The following is a 23,009-nucleotide window of genomic DNA, read 5'->3' on the forward strand; positions in this document are numbered from 1 at the left end:
AAACTGAAGATGCACAATCACAAGTCAGGATGAAAAATAACCAATGATTACTATTTTATTACATTACAAATTATACAAACATTTGTTATAAAATACACAATTTCCTCTGGAAATAAAATAAGGAAATAAAAAATGAAACTTATCCAGAAGGATTTTTTAAATAAATTATTTGAATGCAGCTTGCTGATCAGTTGTGCCAATCAGGATCCAGGAAATGTAACAAGCCATTGATGTCCTGATTTTCATCCATGGATCCGTCTCTAAAACCAGAGATGGAACACATTTAAAAATGAGTCGACAGCATGGTTAACTGACAACACTAACTGATCGTCACATGCATCGAAAAACAAGAAAAATCATTTTTTGATAGGATGTCCTCTGTGATTCTTAATGTAAACATTTAGGGCAGTAGTGTATCTATACAGGCACTCCAGTTATCAGTTCCTTCATAACACTGCAGCAGTGTGATGGCTCTCCAGTCCCGCTACTGCTATGCAAACCCAATAAAAAAGTTTATCTGTAGTGACTTTGGGTAAGAAAAGGCTGTACTAAATGGATGCCATTTATACAGTGCAGCAGCCGTGCTACTCATACATGTTCTATGCTGGTGGTGTCCTCCATAATTCCTCCTCATTCCCACTTGTAAATTTTGAGCATCTTCTCAGTGAGAGAGGCCAGGTAACTGCCCTGGTTCACCTCAAATGGACAGATGTCCAACACTGGGAGGTCAGCAGACAACTTCTGAATCAGGGATCCACTCCCTGCATCCCACACCTGGGGAAAAAAGATGACATGATTAGAAACAATGGCTCAATGTGAAGCTCAAGCCAGTTTTCTATAATTCAAACTATTCCCCAAATGCATCAAAACAGAGTCAAGCCTCTCACTTTTATGGATTTCTTTCAACCACAAAACAGTTGAACCATTTGGGAAGAATCAATCTCAACAGTGGAGTAAATTTGAACTGAGCCTAACATCTAATAATAAATCAGCCAACCTGGAAAAAGTGCTCGTTTTTGTTGTTGCAGGCTGTCATCAATCCTAGATCAAACAATGGGGTAATACAAAGTAAGGCCGGATGTCATGTAAAATTAAGTGGTCAAAGGTCAAATATGGTTAAAATGGTCATAATGGAAATAGTAATAGATTTAGGGCAAATATCCTGAAATTCTTAACTAAAACTGAGTAGATGATCAAACAGACTCAATACATTAAAACAGAAAAACATGTGGAGACGCCTTCAAATAAGTGGATTCGGATATTTCAGCCACATCCGTTGCAGACAGGTGTACTAAAAAATAGAAAAAAAGAGCACATAGCCATGCAATCTCCATATACAAACATTTGCAGTTGAATAGCCTTACTGATGAGCTCAGTGACTTTCAATGTGATACCATCATAGGATGTCACCTTTCCAACAACTCAGTTCATCAAACTTCTGCCCTGCTAGAGCTGACCTGGACAACTGTAAGTGCTGTTACTGTGAAGTGGAAGAGTCTAGAAGCAACAACTGCTCAAACACTAAGTGGTAGGCCACACAAGCTCAGAATGTGACCGCCAAGTTCTGAAGCATAAAAATAGTCTGCCCTGAGATGCAACACTCACTACTGTATTCCAAACTGCCTCTGGAAGTAACGTCAGCAAAATAACTGTTCGATGGGCGCTTCATGTAATGGGTTTCCATGGCAGTGCAGCCCACTCAAGCCTAAGATCACCATACGCAATTCCAAGCGTCGCCTGGAGTGGTGTAAAGCTCACCGCCATTGGAATCTGGGGTAGTAGAAACACATTCTCTGGAGTGATGGATCACGCTTCACCATCTGGCAGTCCAAAAGGACAAATCTGGGTTTGAATGCATAGTGCCAACTGTGGAGTTTGGTGGAGGAGGAATAATGGTCTGGGGCTGATTTTCATGGTTCGGGCTAGGCCCCTTTGTCATTGTATGATGTAGAGTGAAGACTATCTAGATGATTCTGTGCTTCCAACTTCGTGGCAACAGTTTGGGAAAGGCCCTTTCCTGTTTCAATATGATAATGCCCACGTGCACAAAGCGAGGTCCATACAGAAATGGTTTGTCGAGCTCAGTGTGGAAGAACTTGACTGGCCTTCAGAGGTCTGACCTCAACCCCATCAAACACCTTTGGGATGAATTGGAATGCCAACTGCAAGCCAGGCCTAATCGCCCTGACCTCACTAATACTCGTGGCTGAATGGAATTAAGTCCTGCAGCAATTTTTTTTATTTCACCTTTATTTAACCATGTAGGCAAGTTGAGATCAAGTTCTCATTTACAATTGTGACCTGGCCAAGATAAAGCAAAGCAGTTTGACACATACAACACAGAGTTGCACATACAGTCAATAATACAGTAGAAAAATAAGTATATATACAATGGAGGTGAGACAAGGGAGGTAAAGGCAAAAGAAAAAGGCCATGGTGGCGAAGTAAATACAATATAGCAAGTAAAACACTGGAATGGTAGATTTGCAGTGGAAGAATGTGCAAAGTAGAGATACAAATAATTGGGTGCAAAGGAGCAAAATAACTAAATACAGTAGGGGAAGAGGTAGTTGTTTGGGCTAAATTATAGATGGGCTATGTACAGGTGCAGTGATCTGTTCTGACAGCTGGTGCTTAAAGCTAGTGAGGGAGATAAGTGTTTCCAGTTTCAGAGATTTTTGTAGTTCGTTCCAGTCATTGGCAGCAGAGAACTGGAAGGAGAGGCGACCAAAGGAGGAATTGGCTTTGGGGGTGACCAGAGATATACCTGCTGGAGCGCGTGCTACAGGTGGGTGCTGCTATGGTGACCATCGAGCAGAGATAAGGCGGGACTTTACCTAGCAGGGTCTTGTAGATGACCTGGAGCCAGTGGGTTTGGCGACGAGTATGAAGCGAGGGCCAGCCAACGAGAGCGTACGGGTCGCAGTGGTGGGTAGTATATGGGGCTTTGGTGACAAAACAGATGGCACTGTGATAGTAAACTGGATGCAGTCTGAGTAGAGTTTTGGAAGCTATTTTGAAGCCTGATCAACTCCTCGCCGAAGATCGGTAGGATGGTCAGTTTTACAAGGGTATGTTTGGCAGCATGAGTGAAGGATGCTTTGTTGCGAAATAGGAAGCCAATTCTAGATTCAACTTTGGATTGGAGATGTTTGATGTGAGTCTGGAAGGAGAGTTTACAGTTTAACCAGACACCTAGCTATTTGTAGTTGTCTACATATTCTAAGTCAGAACCATCCAGAGTAGTGATGCTGGACTGGTGGGCAGGTGCAGGCAGCGATCGGTTGAAGAGCATGCATTTAGTTTTACTTGTATTTAAGAGCAATTGGAGGCCACGGAATGAGAGTTGTATGGCATTGAAGCTCATCTGGAGGGTTGTTAAGTGTCCAAAGAAGGGCCAGAAGTATACAGAATGGTGTCGTCTGCGTAGAGGTGGATCAGAGACTCACCAGCAGCAAGAGCGACATCATTGATGTATACAGAGAAGAGAGTCGGCCCAAGAATTGAACCCTGTGGCACCCCCATAGAGGTTCAATGTTCCAACATATAGTGGAAAGCCTTCCCAGAAGAGTGGAGGCAGTTATAGCAGCAAAGGGGGGGGACCAACTCCATATTAATACCAATGATTTCAGATTATGTGGACACTTGCTTATGGAACATCTCACTTTTGGCCAAACAACAAATAGCCAAAATTTTACAAACACACAAAAAACATCTCTCCAATGTTGTGCACAAATTTGTTTACGTCTCTGTTAGTGAGCATTTCTCCTTTACCAATATAATCAATCCACCTGACAGGTGTGGCATATCACGAAGCTAATTAAACAGCATGTTCATTACACAGGTGCACGCACCTTGTACTGGGGACAATAACATGCCACTGAAATGTACAGTTTTGAAGCTAAACACAATACCACAGATGTTTCAAGTTGAGGTAGAGTGCAATTGTCATGGTGACTGCAGGAATGTCCATCAGAGCTGTTGCCAAATAATTGTACGTTAATTTCTCTATCATGAGCCACTTCCAACGTCGTTTTAGAGAATTTGGAAGTACGTCCAACCGGCCTCACAACCGCAGACCAGGTGTATGGCGTCGTGCAGGCGAGCAGTTTGATGTCAACGTTGTGAACAGAGTGCACCATGGTGGCGGTGGGGTTATGGTATGGGCAGGCAGAAGCTACGGATAACAGACAGAGATACTGTGACGAGATCCTGAGGCCCATTGTTGTGCCATTCATCCGCAGCTATCACTTCATGTTTCAGCATGGCCCCATGTCACAAGGATCTATACATAATTCCTGGAAGCTGAAAATGTCCCAGTTCTTCTATGGCCTGCATACTCACCAGACATGACAGCCATTGAGCATGTTTGGAGATGCTCTGGATCAATAGCGTGTTCCAGTTCAAGCCAAATTCAGCAACTTCACACAGCCATTGAAGAGGAGTGGGACAACATTAAAGGCCACAATCAAAAGCCTGATGCGAAGGACATGTGTCACACTGCATGAAGCAAATGCTGGTCAAACCAGATACTAACTGGTTCTGATCCACGACCTTACCTTTTAGTTGTTTTAAGTATATGTGACCAACATATGCATATTTGTACTCCCAGTCATGTGGAATCCATAGATGAAGGCCTAATGCATTTATTTAAATTGACAGTTCCTTATATGACCAAAAAAAATAATATTTAAAAATCGTAGAAATTGTTGCATGTTGCGTTTATATTCGTTTCCTGTAATTGAACATTCAGATGTGTTCAGTTACAGTTGGTCTGTAGCGCCACTTAAGACCAATCTCAAATGATGTAGAGCCTCTCAGAAAACTGCAGGAGACCCCATTGACCCAGGAGAATATTACCTCGTAAGATTCAGACTTTCTGGGCCAGAGAAATTGAAACTGTAATGTTATTTTTAAGTGGAAAAAAGTACAAGCAGACAAAAAGGATGGATGGTCGCAGATCCTATCCAAATTTACTGATTAAGTCAATACAAACTTAAATCATACTTTAAATCTTAAATACATAGACTATGGAATAAACATATTTATAGTATATATGCTTTTGGTGTAATTATTATCTTCAAAGCCATGCATATAAACAGATAAAGCATACAGCATGTTCCATCATATTGGTAAAACTTGGGCATTAGCAAACCAAAATAATTCTCAGACGGTATAGATTCCCACTAACTACTGAGAGACACTTCTGAACAGTAAGCACATCATCTTGTGAGGATCAGACATTCTGGGGCAGAGATATTAGGACTGAGGGGTCATGTGTAAATGCAGTCAAAGTTGACATTTTGGGGGGTAATGACGAATCTCAACCATATTAACTGAATAAAGTAAAAATACACACACAAAATTGCATCCATGCCAGTGGCTCACCATGATGGAGTTGGTGGCCTCGTCCCCGGCACACACCAGAGTGGAGCCCTCCCCGGCCGGGCTTCTGAACACGGCATTCTTGGTGAGCAGCTTGCAGGAGGAGCCAGCGCTGAATGTCTGGACTGGGTAGCAGGAACACGAGGGTTCCTGAGCCGCGTCCTGCTGGGGGGTCCTGTTCAGCTCCATCAGAACACAGCGCAGCGATGGCTTGGAGCGCCCTGGACGGGATCACACACAGAGACTGTCAGTCTAAATACGAGAGCTAGTGGTCACCTACCCTGGTCCTGGAGAGCTAAATGGGGAGTATAGGCTTTTGTTACAGCCCAGCACAAGCTAAAACAAAACACCTGCTTTGGAATATAAGAATTAATCCAGCAAACAGAGAGATGCCAGGACAACAAAGACCCAGTACTAAGTAAAAAGCAGAAAAAATTATTACATTAACAGTACCAGTCTAAAGTTTGGTCATTCAAGGGTTTTTCTTTATTTTTACTATTTTCTTCATTGTAGAATAATAGTGAAAGACATTAAAACTATAAAATAACATACAGAATCATGTAGTAACCAACCAAACAAACAAAAAAAGCTATTTTATATTTGAGATTCTTCAAAGTAGCCACCCCTTGCCTTGGTGACAGCTTTGCACACTCTTGGCATTCACTCAACCAGCTTCACCTGGAATGCTTTTCCAACAGTCTTGAAGGAGTTCCCACATCTGCTGAGCACTTGTTGGCTGATTTTCCTTCACTATGCGGTCTAACTCATCCCAAACCATCTCAATTGGATGATTGTGGAGGCCAGGTCATCTGATGCAGCACTCCATCACTCTCCTTATTGGTCAAATAGCCCTTACACAGCCTGGAGATGTGTTGGGTCATTATCCTGTTGAAAAACAAATGATAGTTCTAAGCCCAAACCAGATGGGATGGCGTATTGCTGCAGAATGCTGTGGTAGCCATGCTGGTTAAGTGTGCCTTGAATTCTATATAAATCACAGACACCGTCACCAGCAAAGTAACCCCACACCTCCATGCATCACGGTGGGAACCACACATGCAGAGGCCATCTGTTCACTTACTCTGCGTCTCACAAAGACACGGTGGTTGGAACCAAAAAATCTCAAATTTGGACTTATCAGACCAAAAAGGACAGATTTCCACCGGCCTAATGTCCATTACTTGTGTTTCTTGGCCCAAGAAAGTCTCTCCTCCTTTTTTTTGGTGTCCTTTAGTAGTGGTTCTTTGGCGCAATTGGACTATGAAGGCCTGATTCCACTGAACAGTTGATGTTGAGATGCGTCTTAACTGAACGCTGAAGCATTTATTTGGGCTGCAATTTCTGAGGCTTGTAACTCTGATGAACTCATCTTCCTTCAAGATTGTTGAAAAAGCATTCCAGGTGAAGCTGATTGAGTGAATGCCAAGAGTGTGCAAAGCTGTCAAAGGAAAGGGTGGCTGGTAGTGAGTGAGACAAACTCAGCAAAGACCCTGTCTTTCAAAGACATTTAGTAAAACAAATCCATATAACTTCACAGACCTTCATTGTAAAGGGTTTAAACACGGTTTCCCATGCTTGTTCAATGAACCATAAATTAATGAACATGCACCTGTGGAACAGTCATTAAGACACAAACAGCTTACATTAAAGTCACAGTTATAAAAACTTAGGTCACTAAAGAGGACTTTCTAGTGACTCTGAAAAACACCAAAAGAAAAATGCCCAGGGTCCCTGCTCATCTGCGTGAACGTGCCTTAGGCATGCTACAATGAGGCATGAGGACTGCAGATGTGGCCAGGGCAATAAATTGCAATGTCCGTACTGTGAGACGCCTAAGACAACACTACAGGGAGACAGGACGGGCAGCTGATCATCTTTGCAATAGCAGACCACGTGTAACACCTGCACAGAATCGGTACATCTGAACATCACACCTGCTGGACAGGTTCAGGATGGAAACAACAACTGCCCGAGTTACACCAGGAACGCACAATCCCTCCATCAGTGCTCAGACTGCTCAGCCTGTTGCGCACAAGGCGGTCAAATATATATAAGGACTCACACATCACTGTAGTCGGCTGCTACAGACCGCCCTCGGCTTCGGGAGATGCACTTAACTCTGATGTCCTGCACTAGCAAAATGACTCTCAATTCATTATTTTAGGAGATTTGAACTGGGACATGCTTACATCTGTATTGGACTCTTTTAAAGAACTGTGTGACTCCCTGAATCTCGCTCAATTAATTAATGTGCCAAAAAGACCAAATCCCAGAACACCTAACAAATCAACTCTATTGGACATTATTCTAACAAATACCCCTCACAAATACACATCTGGGATATTCTGTAATGTCAGTGATCACTGTGCATATTGCTTGTGTTAGAAATACAAAATAAATTACCGAAGCCAAACCCTGTTATATTTTTCAAAGACATTTTAGACAGTTTGATGAGCAAGCATTCTTACATGATCTGTACCATAATATTGACAGAGTACGTCTGACTCCTGATGTTGACACTGGCTGGGACTATTTTTATATGAAATTTGTGTCCATTTGTGATAAGCATGCCCATGTGAAGAAATGTAGAATCAGTGGAAAGGACCATACCTGGTTTTCAGATAACTTGGCAGAATTAATTAGAAAGATAAATATATACAGTTGAAGTCAGAAGTTTACATACACCTTAGCCAAATACATTTAAGTTTTTCACAATTCCTGACATTTAATCCAACCACAAATTCCCCGTTTTAGGTCAATTAGGATCACCACTTTATTTTAAGAATGTGAAATGTCAAAATAATAGTAGAGAGAATTATTTATTTCAGCTTCTATTTCAATCATCACATTCCCAGTGGGTCAGAATTTTTCATACACAATTAGTATTTGGTAGCATTGCCTTTAAATTGTTTAACTTGGGTCAAACATTTCAGGTAGCCTTCCACAAGCTCCCCACAATAAGTTGGGTGAATTTTGGCCCATTCCTCCTGACAGAGCTGGTGTAACTGAGTCAGGTTAGTAGGCCACCTTGCTCGCACACACTTTCAGTTCTGCACACACATTTTCTATAGGATTGAGGTTAGGGATTTGTGATGGCAACTCCAATACCTTGACTTTGTTGTCCTTAAGCCATTTTGCCACAACTTTGGAAGTATGCTTGTGGTCATTGTCCATTTGGAAGACCCATTTGCAACCAAGTTTTAACTTTCTGACTGATGCTTCAATATATCCACATAATTTCTCACCCTTTTGATGCCATCCATTTTGTGAAGTGCACCAGTCCCTCCTGCAGCAAAGCACCCCCACAACATGATGCTGCCACTCCCGTGCTTCACGGTTGGGATGGTGTTCTTCAGCTTGGAAGCCTCCCCCTTTTTCCTCCAAACATAATGGTAATTATGGCCAAACAGTTCTATTTTTGTTTCATCAGACCTGAGGACATTTCTCCAAAAAGTACAATCTTTGTCCCTATGTGCAGTGGCTTTTTTATGGCGGGTTTGGAGCAGTGGCTTCTTCCTTGTGGAGCGGCCTTTCAGGTTATGTCGATATTGGACTCGTTTTACTGCGGATGTAGATACTTTTGTACCCGTTTCCTCCAGCATCTTCACACTTTGCTGTTGTTCTGGGATTGATTTGCACTTTTCACACCAAAGTACATTAATCTCTAGGAGACAGAACGCGTCTCCTTCCTGAGCGGTATGATGGCTGCGTGGTCCCATGGTGTTTATACTTGGGTACTACTGTTGGTACAGATGAACGTGGTACCTTCAGGCGTTTGGAAATTGCTCCCAAGGATCAACCAGACTTGTGGTCTACAATTTTGTTTTCTGAAGTCTTGGCTGATTTATTTTGAATTTCCTATGATGTCAAGCAAAGAGGCACTGAGTTTGAAGGTAGGCCTTGAAATACATCCACAGGTACACCACCAATTGACTCAAATTATATCAAATTAGCCTGTCAGAATCTTAATTATTTTCTGGAATTTTCCAAGCTGTTTAAAAGGCACAGTCAACTTAGTGTATGTAAACTTCTGACCCACTGGAATTGTGATACAGTGAATTATAAGTGAAACAATCGGTCTATAACTCTGTTTGTGGATTTATCAAAGGCCTTTGATTCAGTTGACCATGAATTGTTGCTAGCTAGACTCAAAAACATTGGTCTCAGTGAAGGGGCAGCAAATATGCAGATGAAACAGTCATATATTCATGTGCTCCTTCTCTGGTTCAGGCTGTTGAAGAACTCCAGACTGTTTTTGTCACTGCAGGCCTCTTAATGGTCTGAAACTGGTCTTGAATGTACAAAAAACTAAATTCATGACCTTTACCAGAGCTAGAACTCTGCCAGAGAAGGTTAGCATTGTCACATCTGGTGGCTGAACCACTGAAAAAGTGTCATCCTACAAACACTTAGATATTTGGTTGATGACAAGTTGTCCTTTAAAGTTCATGTGGATAATCTTGTGATCTTTATTTTCGTAATAAGGCTTGCTTCCCGCTTATGGCTAGAAAAAAATCTTGTTCAGGCCACTTTTCTCTCTGTAATTGATTATGGCGACTTGTATATGCATGCAGCCTCCACTGTCTTACAGAGACTGGACACTTTTTATCATGCATCTTTGCACTTTATTACAAAATGCCAAGTCACTCACTCACCATTGCACCTTGCACCAATTGGTAGGTTTGCACAGAATTTATATGCACAGAAAGAAGCATTTGTATTTGTTCATCTACAAAGCCCTTTTGGGTAAACTCCCTCTTTACCTCTGTAGTCTGGTCTCCTACACCACCAGCAGTCACCATACCCAGTCTGGTAGGTGGTTGCTACTTAAATCCCCAGGACATTCACAGTATTAGGCAAGACTGCCTTCTCTTCTTGTGCACCAGAGGCATGGAATAGTCTACAATCCATGCTTCATCTAGATATGTTAGTGACCCTGAATGAATTTAAAATATTGATGGAAGACTGTTACGGAGGAGTGTAAATGATTTTTTTAGGCTGGATCATGTATGTTTTAATTATGTAATGTATTAATTGTTGCTGCCTTCTTGGCCAGGTATCCCTTGAAAAAGAGACTATGGGTCTCAATGGGCTTCTCCTGGTGTGTGTGTGTGTGTGTGTGTGTGTGTGTGTGTGTGTGTGTGTGTGTGTATATATATATATATATATATATATATATAAATAAATAACACTACCGTTCAAAAGTTTGGGGTCACATAGAAATGTCCTTGTTTTTGAAAAAGAAAAAAAAAAAAAAATTAACTTTTGTCTATTAAAATAATATAAAATAGATCAGACATACAGTGTGGACATTGTTAATTTTGAAAATGACTATTGTAGCTGGAAAAGCCAGATTTTTTTAAATGGAATATCTACATAGGTGTACATAGGCCCATTATCAGCAATCATCACTCCGGTTTTCCAACAGCACTTTGTGTTAGCTAATCCAAGTTTATAATTTTAGAAGGCCATTAGATCATTAGAAAACCCTTTAGCAATTTTGTTAGCACAGCTGAAAACTGTTGTTCTGATAAAAGAAGCAATAAAACTGTCCTTCTTTAGAATAGTTGAGTATCTGGATCCTCAGCATTTGTGGGTTAAATTACAGGCTCAAAATGGCCAGAAACGTAACTTTCTTCTGAAACTCGTCAGGCTATTCTTGTTATGATAAATAAAGGCTATTCCATGCGAGAAATTGCCAAGAAACTGAAGATCTCGTACAACGCCGGTTACTACTCCCTTCACAGAACACCGCAAACTGGCCCTAACCAGAATAGAAAGAGGAGGTTTTTTTTTGCTTTCCCCCCCCTCAAAACAAGGACATTTCTAAATGACCCCAAACTTTTGAACGGTAGTGTATAGACACACACATTTATTTAGGCCCTACATTGCCCCTCATAGTCCTCCCCAGGATGGTATAGTCTCACCTGGTCTGTAGGTGACCAAACAGTGTCTGCTCTCTGGCTGCACCTGGATGTCTGTGCAGCCTCCTGTTTCCAGGGGCAACATGTGGGGTCTGTAGGTGGTCCCGTCTACTTGCTCCCAGAAGCAGCCCCCATCCAGAGAGCCTGCGATGAGGCCACCACATGGGAACGAGCTGGAGGCGGCGCGAGGCACATAGGACAGGGATGCCACGGGACACCTGGGAGAAGCCAGAGGTCATGGTTGGTGCCTGTGGTTTTAAAAATCACACTGCATACTAAAATTGTATAACATATTATAATATATTACACTATGTGAATTACATTTCACACACACCATATAAATTAATATTCATTCCACAAACTTTGAAAATGAGTAACAAAACAAATAAAATACAAAATCTAAGCCCAGAAATGTACCTGGTCAGATCCTGTTGTGAAGAAGGTAAAACTCTCGGCCCTACCTAGGTTATATTGACAGGTGTAGTTTAAACTGTGGTGTCAAATACAGACTAGATTACCTTTGCCCGCTGGCCTGGCTGTCAGACTGACCTGGAACGTAGTGGCTGTAGCTCCTGGACATGTGTGCTGGTGTCCCTGGTGTCATACACCAGCACGGAGCCGTTACTGAGACCAGCGTACACATAGTTGTTGTTGTCCAGGCACCAGCAGCAGCTCCACACTGGTTTGCCTGTGTTGTAGGTCTGCACCACTGTGTTGGTCATTAGACTGCAGGAGAATAATGGTACAGTTAGGATATTAGATTTAGAAAGGAAAATACTGTCCTTATTAACCATCAAGGGTTTTGTTATCAATATTAGGTCTGAATGGTTCTTGCCATTCAGAAAAGTTCAATGTTCTTCTCCATCAGAGCCTGGGGCTATGAAGTCAACGCCATTCTGGAACACACTGTCCTGATAAATCTCTCTGCTTAGACACAGACTCTCTGCTTAGAAGCAGACTATCTGGTTACCTGGTGAGTTTTATGGTGTTGTCCAGGGCAGCGGAGAGCAGGAGGCTGTCGGCCTGTCTGTTGAAGGCCAGGCCTCTGATCTGTTTGACATGGATGGGAATGTACTGGCAGGCCTTCAGATTCAACGTGCTCACCTTCTTCACCCCGCAGCCTGGCAGGTAGACACAGAGGGAGGAGGGGGAAGAGAGAGCAAAGGTGGAGAAATTATTCCAAGAGGTAACACATACTTCCCTTTGATATTTTCACATCTATACAATCTGTGCAAAAAAACAAATGTTCACAGCTATTTTGTACTGAAAGCATATCAAAGGTCTTACCGGGCACCAGGCTAGTGTGTGGGGAGGGCTGAGAGGCCAGCAGGCAGCTGAGGGGTTCACAGTAGGACAGCACCCTGCATCCCCCCACCTGGGACACCAGCACGGCCTTGGAGAAGACATAGTGGCCCACCTGGGTGCTGTCCTGTCTCTGAAAGAGCCCAGAGAGAGATGCCGCTGAGCTCTGTGAGGGCCCACAGCCAGGCTGGGCCATCAGAGTCTTCAGCTCCTGACAGAGGTAGAAGGAAGAAAAAAAAGTGACCCACCTGCACTGTTCAATACCAATGGAAGTCAAGTCAAGAATAGCAGATACAGTATGTGATCAGAAAAACATTGAAAGTCTGCATGCAATCATCATAGTGGATTTAGGGGTAGATTAATCTCAATGATTAGGGCTCGGTATTCTAGTCCACCTGATAAATGGATGGGAGACTGGGGGATGACCGGTAAAGCAATGGGAATAAAGTACCTGTAGCTGCTTGTGCAGTTCCCCACATTCGTCTGTCATCACCTGCAGTTGTAGTCGGCACTGCGCTGACTCCAGTTCAGCCTTTCTACGCAGTGAATGCTCTTGCTCCAGTGACCTGCACACAACACATTCAGACACACTCACTCTCAACAGCTCCCTTGCTACAGTAGTGAATCAGGTCAGATTCATGCCAATATCAGCAGTTCAGAAAATAAACTAAAGAGGTGAGCAGCTACTTCACCTCTTCATACTCTCCTGCTCGGTGTTGTCCAGAGCCCTCAGCTTGCGCGCGTACAGGAGGACGATATCGGTGCGCTTGGTCTTCTTGTTGCACTGCAGACATACAGCAGAAGATCATTACAAGAGCCAGACGGAGTCTGATGGGACGCCTTCACGTCACTGTCTGCGTATTAAGTCAATTGTTTTTTGGGGGTCATATTTTATGGTGGTATTTTCTCAGATGTAAGTAATTCAGAGGGGATTTCTTAAGTGTCGACTCATTTTTTAATGATTGAGGAAGCTGCGCCTCCAGCACAGATTCCACCTGGTGCCAGTCACTACAGTGGAAGTAGGAGCTCGTTTTTTTCCACTTAGGATGGAACAGATTCTCCTTTCTTTCAAATGCTGAGTGCAGACCTTTTCAATTGTCCTGTTCATAGTGGAACCAGGAGCAATTCCAGTCCTCTCCCCCCACACATACCAAGGCTGACAGACAGACATGAAGACACCGACCTGGGGACACCTGGCTCCCTGGCCCTGGCCCTTCACCCAGCGGGCGATGCAGGTGTAGCCAAAGAGATGTCCGCAGCGCAGGGTGGACAGGCGATGCTCCCCTGACGTGGTCCAGGGCTCAAAGCAGATGGAGCAGGTCTCCCCTTCCCCCTCATCCCCCTGGGACAATCGAAGGGCCGGTGCACTGGAGGCTAGTGGGTCTGATACAACCTAGAGGGGACAGAGAGATGATGCATGATATTTCTGACAGTGCATGGGAATAAATAAAAATGGCACACAATGCTACTAGAGAAACTGCACTAACGAGCTAATCATCACCAGCACTGCAGTGCATCTCCTCCTCATGGACTGCACCAGATTTGCCAGTTCTTGCTGTGAGATGTTACCCCACTCTTCCACCAAGGCACCTGCAAGTTCCCGGACATTTCTGGGGGGGGAACGGCCCTAGCCCTCAACCTCCGATCCAACAGGTCCCAGATGTGCTCAATGGGATTGAGATCCGGGCTCTTCGCTGGTCATAGCAGAACACTGACATTCTTGTCTTGCAGGAAATCACACAGCAGCAGTATGGCTGGTGGATCATGTACTCCCGCTCCAGAGTACAGGCCTCAGTGTAATGCTCATTCCTTCGACGATAAAACGCGAATCCGACCATCACCCCTGGTGAGACAAAACCGCAAATCGTCAGTGAAGAGCAGTGGTCCAGCGACGGTGGGTTTGTGCCCACAGGCGACGCTGTTGCCTGTGATATCTGGTGAGGACCTGCCTTAGAGCAGGCCTACAAGCACTCAGTCCAGCCTCTCTCAGCCTATTGCAGACAGTCTGAGCACTGATGGAGGGATTGTGCATCCTGGTGTAACTCGGGCAGTTGTTGTTGCCATCCTGTACCTGTACCTGTTCGGATGTACCGATCCTGTGCAGGTGTTACACGAGGTCTGCCTCTGCGAGGACGATCAGCTGTCCGTCCTGTCTCCCTGTAGCGCTGTCTTATGCGTCTCACAGTACGGACATTGCAATTTATTGCCCTGGCCACATTTGCAGTCCTCATGCCTCCTTGCAGCATGCTGAAGGCACGTTCACGCAGATGAGCAGGAACCCTGGGCATCTTTCTTTTGGTGTTTTTCAGAGTCACTAGAAAGGTCTCTTTAGTGTCCTACGTTTTCATAACAGTGACCTTAATTGCCTACCGTCTGTAAGCTGTTAGTGTTAACAACCGTTCCACAGGTGCATGGTCATTATTACAAATTATCTTTGAAAGACAGGGTCCTGAAAAAAATATGTTTATTTTTTTGCTGATTTTAGTATGCCCATCCAAGAGTGTAGGCCAATCACTGGCAATGAATGTGGTCTTACCTCAGGATTCACTTGATTTCCAGTCACGGTCCTCGCAGCCTCTGTGGTTGCATTAGAATCTATACACAGGATGGCATGGTGAGATTCACTCTTTATAGGTTACAGTAGAAAATGGCTATGTATTGATCAGACTTGAGGTTGGTTTACCTGAAGAATAAAGGCCTTCGGGTGGCGTGACTGCAACTGGAGGGTTTGGACGAGGGTTGGAGGGAACGGCCGAGTTGGGAGGGTCTGCTGCTGGCCCCGGGGGATCTGCCTCATCCTCCGACTCGCTCAGCTCCGTCGTACTCCCAGAGTCGCCCTCGGCCTGGTTGGCTGCTGGGACTCGCAGCAGGAAATTCAGGAAGCTGCTAGCACGAGCAGCGGTCTGGGTGGAGGAGTGCTCCCTGAGGCCTGGCCTTGAACCACACAGAAACAATACAGGTACAATCAATGGGTATAACATGGGGTGAAATAGGTACTCAATGAAGCATACAATTATGTCTCCAGTATGGATACTCAGTTTAGAGGGAATCCAGTCCAACCATAACTACCTGGCTCTCCGATGCCTCAGGGTGGCTGCTGTGGTGACCCTGGGCTCAATATGACCCTCCCTTCTGATCCTGGACCCAACTTGACCCTCCACTCTGGCTCTGTTCTGACTGAACGCCCAGGTGTTCGGGAGCCGTGGTGGGTCACAGGGAGCTGCATCTGCCTCGTCCTCTGTTTCACTGCCAGAGTCAGGGATGACGATAGGGAGATCTACCTGGTCTGCCACAACATCTGGCTCTGGTTCCCTACTGGGGCCCCCCAGCTGCAAGTCCACCTCCATCGCCTCCATCACCTCCATCTCACAACCTATGGGTGGGGGGCTAAAAATGAATTGCCTTCAATAGGCAGGATAATCCAACTTCCTGAGATGTTTACAAATGAGTTCCCTCTTGACTTCAGTGTTCTCAGACACTAGTGTAGCCAATGGTCTTAATTGCAAGCAAACGTGAGTACAGTGAACCAATTCTGACTGAAGCCACAAAGGGTGACAACAAAAATCAGGTTATGTAACTTGCATGCAATGCTAACTTTTGCTATAAATGCCTCATGGCTTAGTTTAACTGTCGTACCCCCATCAGAACCCAAAATATAAGGATGTTTTACTCCAATGTTTGTAAACAAACGTCATAGCCTCATAACAAGGTTAAAACATCCGTAACTCAGTCTATGAATTTGAGCGTGATTACTGTTGACCAAAACATTGACTCGCTTTGTTATTGTTAGAAACTGCAGGTTTGCCGTTTTAAGGTAAAAGTTAGGTAACAACAGACATAGCTAACTGGTAGCTAACAATTCTAACGTTAGTTAGCCACGTGCCACTGCTAACTACGTAGCTAGTTACCGTGCCATAGCCGGCTGCCCGCTGCACAGGCTGGCTGAGCGAAACAAGACTCAAACAGGATTACGGATGTGCAGGTTTTGAAACTGGCAAGTAGCCAACGTTACATTGAGAGACTAGCTGAAGTCAACTCCATGGTGAACGAAGTTTACATTGGCGGAAGCCAGAGCAAAGGCCGCTCGGCTAGCTAGCTACAGTAACGTTGGCTACTCGAAGCAGCAAAAGCTAAAGTACATGAACAACTTGATTATTTGGTGACAGTCTCGAATGTGATCAATGGAATAACGCCACCACGTGGTTTTCATAACTATGTACTTTTTTTGGAAATAGCCTAAATGAGCTAGAATGGTAACGTGAGCTAGCTAGTTCACCGCAGATCAGTCTCTGCTGCTGGCAGTGTTGCCAAATATCTGTATAACTAAACCATCCATTGCTTCTTCTTAGGTAGGGTTTATCGGCGGTTGTAAACCATAGTGCATTACATTACCGACACATACTGTACCGGAGTGTGGGCCAGAGAGAGGGAGAAACTAAATACTGCCTAGTTGCTCTTAAAAAATAACATATGAGACTATATCTAATTACGTTCTACAATATACTATTTAATTTGCTGTGTCCCCTTCTCTCTCTCATTAGACCTCAGTCTCTATTTCCCTCTGATACTGCGCACACTGTAACTATACATGGGCCACGGTCTCTGCTTTCTGGCAATATTCACACTTTCCTTTTGGATCCTTTCCTATCACATGTAAAGTCTTATTTAACCGGCTGTGTCCCACCCGTAATCTTGTAAAAAAATACAATAAAATTGCCTCCTCTTCTGTCACATCCTCCCCGACTTCTCTGTACCTAAAATAAATACATGTCTGCCCTTAGTATCTCTATTCCACTGCTCCTGCCATCTCTGCACCATCACTGTCCATTTCAGGCTTTTGCCTTGCTCATTGAAACTACAACATCAATATCCCTGTTTAAATTAGTTGCATGGGCAGTGTAGCATCTCACATCTACTTCTTACCTTGAAAAATTGCGTGTGACCCAAACTATCCTTGCCAGTGTAAAGCTTCGTGGGTTACCATGTAAATAGTTAAACTACATTGCTTTTAACTTCAACGGTAAGACATTTGGTGTAATAATCTGATCGCAGTCATAGTTTCTTTGCCATCCCCATTGTCTATTTTTTTCTTCTTCTGTGGGTTATATGGCGGACTACAACCCAAAAAGTGTATTGCCGCCACCAACTGGACGGATTGAAAAAGCAAAACAAGTTAAATTAAAGGAAAGTCCATATGTGATAGGGAAACAAATTTAATCGACCCAAATTAAAAGAGTCCGTACATTGACCAAAACAAAACTCCCATTTCTTCCATCTTTCAAAGCTCCATATCTCCCTTCTCATGCTCTAGGGCCTGAGAGGGTGGTATGGTTTGTGACAATGTTCCATGCCAGGGTTTTTTTAATTAATTAATTTCACCTTTATTTAACCAGGTAGGCAAGTTGAGAACAAGTTCTCATTTACAACTGCGACCTGGCCAAGATAAAGCAAAGCAGTTTGACAAATATAACAACACAGAGTTACACATGGAGTAAAACAAACATACCGTCAATAATACAGTAGAAAAATAAGTCTATATACAATTTGAGCAAATGAGGTGAGATAAGGGAGGTAAAGGCAATAAATAGGCCATGGTGGTGAAGTAAATACAATATAGCAATTAAAACACTGGAATGGTAGATTTGACAGTAGATTTGTGTGCAAAGTAGAAATACTGGGGTGCAAAGGAGCAAAATAAATAAATACAGTAGGGGAAGAGATAGTTGTTTGGGCTATTTATAGATAGGCTATGTACAGGTGCAGTGATCTGTGAGATGCTCTGATAGCTGGTGCTTAAAGCTAGTGAGGGAGATAAGTGTTTCCAGTTTCAGAGATTTTTGTAGTTCATTCCAGTCATTGGCAGCAGAGACCTGGAAGGAGAAATTGGCTTTGGGGGTGCCAAGTGAGATATACCTGCTTGAACACGTGCTACGGGTGGGTGCAGCTATGGTGACCAGCGAGCAGAGATAAGGCGGGACTTTACCTAGCAGGGTCTTGTAGATGACCTGGAGCCAGTGGGTTTGGCGACGAGTATGAAGCGAGGGCCAGCCAACGAGTGCGTACAGGTCACAGTGGTGGGTAGTATATGGGTCTTTGGTGACAAAATGGATGTCACCGTGATAGACTGCATCCAATTTGTTGAATAGGGTGTTGGAGGCTATTTTGTAAATGACAACGTCAAAGTCGAGGATCGGTAAGATGGTCAGTTTTACAAGAGTATGTTTGGCAGCATGAGTGAAGGATGCACTACTTTCCCCAATGCTACACATTCCCTTGTCTCATGCCCTTTTCCACACTTCTCACACCTAGGAACCTCCCTCCTACACACTGCTGCCACATGCTCATAAGCTTGACATCTGTAACAACATAATGTATTCGGCACAAAAGCTCGTACAGGATTACTTTATTATATCCTAACATCACTTTCCTTACTGTATTTGGGCAGTATTCGGCATGTGTCCGAAAGTGATTGATGACCTCTTTTATGTGTCACGTGGTTATGCCCATATATGTGCATCCTGTCCGGATGTTCTCACGCTATCAAGTGAGTGTTTCTGTAACCTGATAGTGCAGCTGTTCCTTTGAAGTAAAGCATGTGTTTGCACTAAAGCTGTCATGGTGATTCATGTGTAGTGACTTTGTTGACCTGTGGAATGTGTTTGAACATTTGAAAGAGTAGGGAAATGTTGTAGTGAACTTATGGCTCTGCTTTTTAGGGATCTTGTATATGAAACAGTAATTTCCGGGGTAGGTCAGCCGGAATATAAGTAAGATCTGTGAACACTATGAGCACCAAGAAACCCCAAGAGAGCTAAACCACAGAAATAAAACATGGCTCCTAGACCAATTGTCGGTGTATTGTGTCCTTCGTGTCGTGAACACAATGACAAAACCATCGAAGCCATTCTTTGTGATGCCCCTGATTGTTTTTTTTTTCTTTGTTTTTTTTTCTTTATTTCACCTTTATTTAACCAGGTAGGCAAGTTGAGAACAAGTTCTCATTTACAACTGCGACCTGGCCAAGATAAAGCATAGCAGTGTGAACAGACAACAACACAGAGTTACACATGGAGTAAACAATAAACAAGTCAATAACACAGTAGGGAAAAAAGGAGTCTATATACATTGTGTGCAAAAGGCATGAGGAGGTAGGTGAATAATTACAATTTAGTAGATTAACACTGGAGTAATAAATGATCAGATGGTCATGTGCAGGTAGAGATACTGGTGTGCAAAAGAGCAGAAAAGTAAATAAATATAAACAGTATGGGGATGAGGTAGGTAAATTGGGTGGGCTATTTATGGACTATGTACAGCTGCAGCGATCGGTTAGCTGCTCAGATAGCAGATGTTTAAAGTTGGTGAGGGAGATAAAAGTCTTCAACTTCAGCGATTTTTGCAATTCGTTCCAGTCACAGGCAGCAGAGAACTGGAAGGAAAGGCGGCCAAATGAGGTGTTGGCTTTAGGCATGATCAGTGAGATACACTTGCTGGAGCACGTGCTACGGGTGGGTGTTGCCATCGTGACCAGTGAACTGAGATAAGGCGGAGCTTTACCTAGCATGGACTTGTAGATGACCTGGAGCCAGTGGGTCTGGCGACGAGTATGTAGCGAGGGCCAGCCGACTAGAGCATACAGGTCGCAGTGATGGGTGGTATAAGGTGCTTTAGTAACAAAACGGATGGCACTGTGATAAACTGCATCCAGTTTGCTGAGTAGAGCATTGGAAGCTATTTTGTAGATGAAATCGCCAAAGTCGAGGATCGGTAGGATAGTCAGTTTTACTAGGGTAAGTTTGGCGGCGTGAGTGAAGGAGGCTTTGTTGCGAAATAGAAAGCCGACTCTAACTTTGATTTTAGATTGGAGATGTTTGATATGAGTCTGGAAGGAGAGTTTACAGTCTAGCCAGACACCTAGGTACTTATAGATGTCCACATATTCTAGGTCGGAACCATCCAGGGTGGTGATGCTAGTCGGGCGTGCGGGTGCAGGCAGCGAACGGTTGAAAAGCATGCATTTGGTTTTACTAGCGTTTAAGAGCAGTTGGAGGCCACGGAAGGAGTGTTGTACGGCATTGAAGCTCGTTTGGAGGTTAGATAGCACAGTGTCCAAGGAAGGGCCAGAAGTATACAGAATGGTGTTGTCTGCGTAGAGGTGGATCAGGGAATCGCCCGCAGCAAGAGCAACATCATTGATATATACAGAGAAAAGAGTCGGCCAGAGAATTGAACCCTGTGGCACCCCCATAGAGACTGCCAGAGGACCGGACAACATGCCCTCCGATTTGACGCACTGAACTCTGTCTGCAAAGTAGTTGGTGAACCAGGCAAGGCAGTCATTAGAAAAACCGAGGCTACTGAGTCTGCCGATAAGAATATGGTGATTGGCCAGGTTGATGAAGACGGCCTCAGTGCAGTGGGCAGCTGGGAGGAGGTGCTCTTGTTCTCCATGGACTTTACAGTGTCCCAGAACTTTTTGAAGTTAGGAACCTGTCCTGTGACAGCTACAGGATGCAAATTTCTGCTTGAAAAAGCTGGCCTTTGCTTTCCTGACTGCGTGTATTGGTTCCTGACTTCCCTGAACAGTTGCATATCGCGGGGACTATTCAATGCTATTGCAGTCCGCCACAGGATGTTTTTGTGCTGGTCGAGGGCAGTCAGGTCTGGAGTGAACCAAGGGCTATATCTGTTCTTAGTTTTGCATTTTTTGAACAGAGCATGCTTATCTAAGATGGTGAGGAAGTTACTTTTAAAGAATGACCAGGCATCCTCAACTGACGAGATGAGGTCAATATCCTTCCAGGATACCCGGGCCAGGTCGATTAGAAAGGCCTGCTCGCAGTGAGTAAAACAAACTTAGGGAGGAGGCTTCTGATGTTGACATGCATGAAACCAAGGCTTTTTCGATCACAGAAGTCAACAAATGAGGGTGCCCTGGGACATGCAGGGCCTGGGTTTACCTCCACATCACCCGCGGAACAGAGGAGGAGTAGGATGAGGGTGCGGCTAAAGGCTATCAAAACTGGTCGCCTAGAGCGTTGGGGACAAAGAATAAAAGGAGCAGATTTCTGGGCGTGGCAGAATATATTCAGGGCATAATGCGCAGACAGGGGTATGGTGGGGTGCGGGTACAGCGGAGGTAAGCCCAGGCACTGGGTGATGATAAGAGAGGTTGTATCTCTGGACATGCTGGTTGTAATGGGTGAGGTCACCGCATGTGTGGGAGGTGGGACAAAGGAGGTATCAGGGGTATGAAGAGTGGAACTAGGGGTTCCATTGTAAACTAAAACAATGATAACGAACCTGAACAATAGTATACAAGGCATATTGACATTTGAGAGAGACATACAGCCAGGCATAAAGTAATCGCAGGTGTTGATTGGGAGAGCTAGCTAAAACAACAGGTGAGACAACAACAGCTAATCAGCTAACACAACAACAGCAGGTAAAATGGCGATGACTAGGCAGAGAGGGTCGGATTAACTACACACAGAGCCTGAGTTCGCGGCTGGGGCCGACAGATAAAAATAAATAAACAGAATGGAGTACCGTGATTAATGGAACAGGGAAGCCGCCACTACGTTAGCACGCGGGCGACACGGCGTTTAAAGTTAGTAGCCCGGGGCTAGTAGGAGCGTCTGCTCCGATGGAGGCCGGTTGAAGGCACAACGGATAGAGTATTCGTCGGCAGACCAGTCGTGGTGGTGCGGCGGGGCGCCGTGTCGACAGAGAATCCAAGCCAGATGGCGAAAGAGGTATTGTAGAATTTAGTTTGCTAGCCGGGAGATGCGCCTGGCTCAAGGCTAACACGGCTAACTGGTGCTAGCTTCATGGCAGTGGCGTTAGCCACTATAGCCAATCGGTAGCAGCAGTGATCCAGTGCCAAGGTCCAGAGTTTACAGCAAGGATCCGGTGGAGTATTGGGCTCTAGCCGTGTAGGAGTTGGGTTCGGGTGAACAGCTGAGTAGGCCGGGAGGTGGGCCTCAGGGATAGCTTCTGTACTGGGTGCTGTGAGCTAGCTAGCTGCAAGCTAGCTGCAAAGATCAAAAGTAGTGGTCCAGGGATTACGACAGGAATCCGGCGTTGTTGTGGAGAGACAGTCCGATACTGGTAGACTAGCGACTATTATCCAGGCTAAAAACAGGGCTGGTATCTGTGCAGAAGGTAAAAGCCGCTAGCAGTGGCTAACAATTACTAAATAGCTTGTAGATAATTAGCTGGTTAGCTTCTGGAGGTTCTTAAATGTGTTCTAAAATTTAAAATAATAGCAATTCCGTATCACATTGGGTGAGGCAGGTTACCGAAAGGTATAATCGAATTAAAAATCGAAAAGAGATTGAAAATAAATTTAAATATATATACAAAAAATACGAAAAATACAAAAGTACACGAGAGGAC

General features: G+C 44.2%; 1 protein-coding gene across 6 annotated transcripts; it reads right to left on the reverse strand.

Moving 5' to 3' along the window:
- Nucleotides 1–37: 37 nt before the first annotated feature.
- Nucleotides 38–17,776, reverse strand: LOC110493155 (E3 ubiquitin-protein ligase rfwd3.S). Of its 6 annotated transcripts, none has more exons than XM_090204110.1 (14): nt 17,535–17,776; nt 15,681–15,998; nt 15,295–15,545; nt 15,148–15,206; nt 13,795–14,004; nt 13,304–13,395; nt 13,063–13,177; nt 12,597–12,822; nt 12,280–12,430; nt 11,859–12,035; nt 11,313–11,527; nt 5,389–5,606; nt 697–774; nt 38–260 (listed from the first exon to the last, which is right to left on the reverse strand). In XM_090204110.1, the coding sequence occupies exons 2-14, from the start codon at nt 15,974–15,976 to the stop codon at nt 243–245; spliced, it is 2,106 nt and encodes a 701-aa protein (XP_090060236.1). In that variant the 5' UTR covers nt 15,977–15,998; nt 17,535–17,776; the 3' UTR covers nt 38–242. The 6 variants fall into 6 exon arrangements, with proteins under 6 accessions (XP_090060236.1, XP_090060233.1, XP_090060237.1 ...); XM_090204107.1 differs by having other exon boundaries at nt 595–774; XM_090204111.1 differs by having other exon boundaries at nt 15,681–15,984; nt 17,535–17,743.
- Nucleotides 17,777–23,009: the final 5,233 nt, after the last annotated feature.

Source organism: Oncorhynchus mykiss, chromosome 2 (assembly GCF_057628025.1).
Source record: "Oncorhynchus mykiss isolate SJ-2025 chromosome 2, ASM5762802v1, whole genome shotgun sequence".
NCBI lineage: Eukaryota > Metazoa > Chordata > Actinopteri > Salmoniformes > Salmonidae > Oncorhynchus > Oncorhynchus mykiss.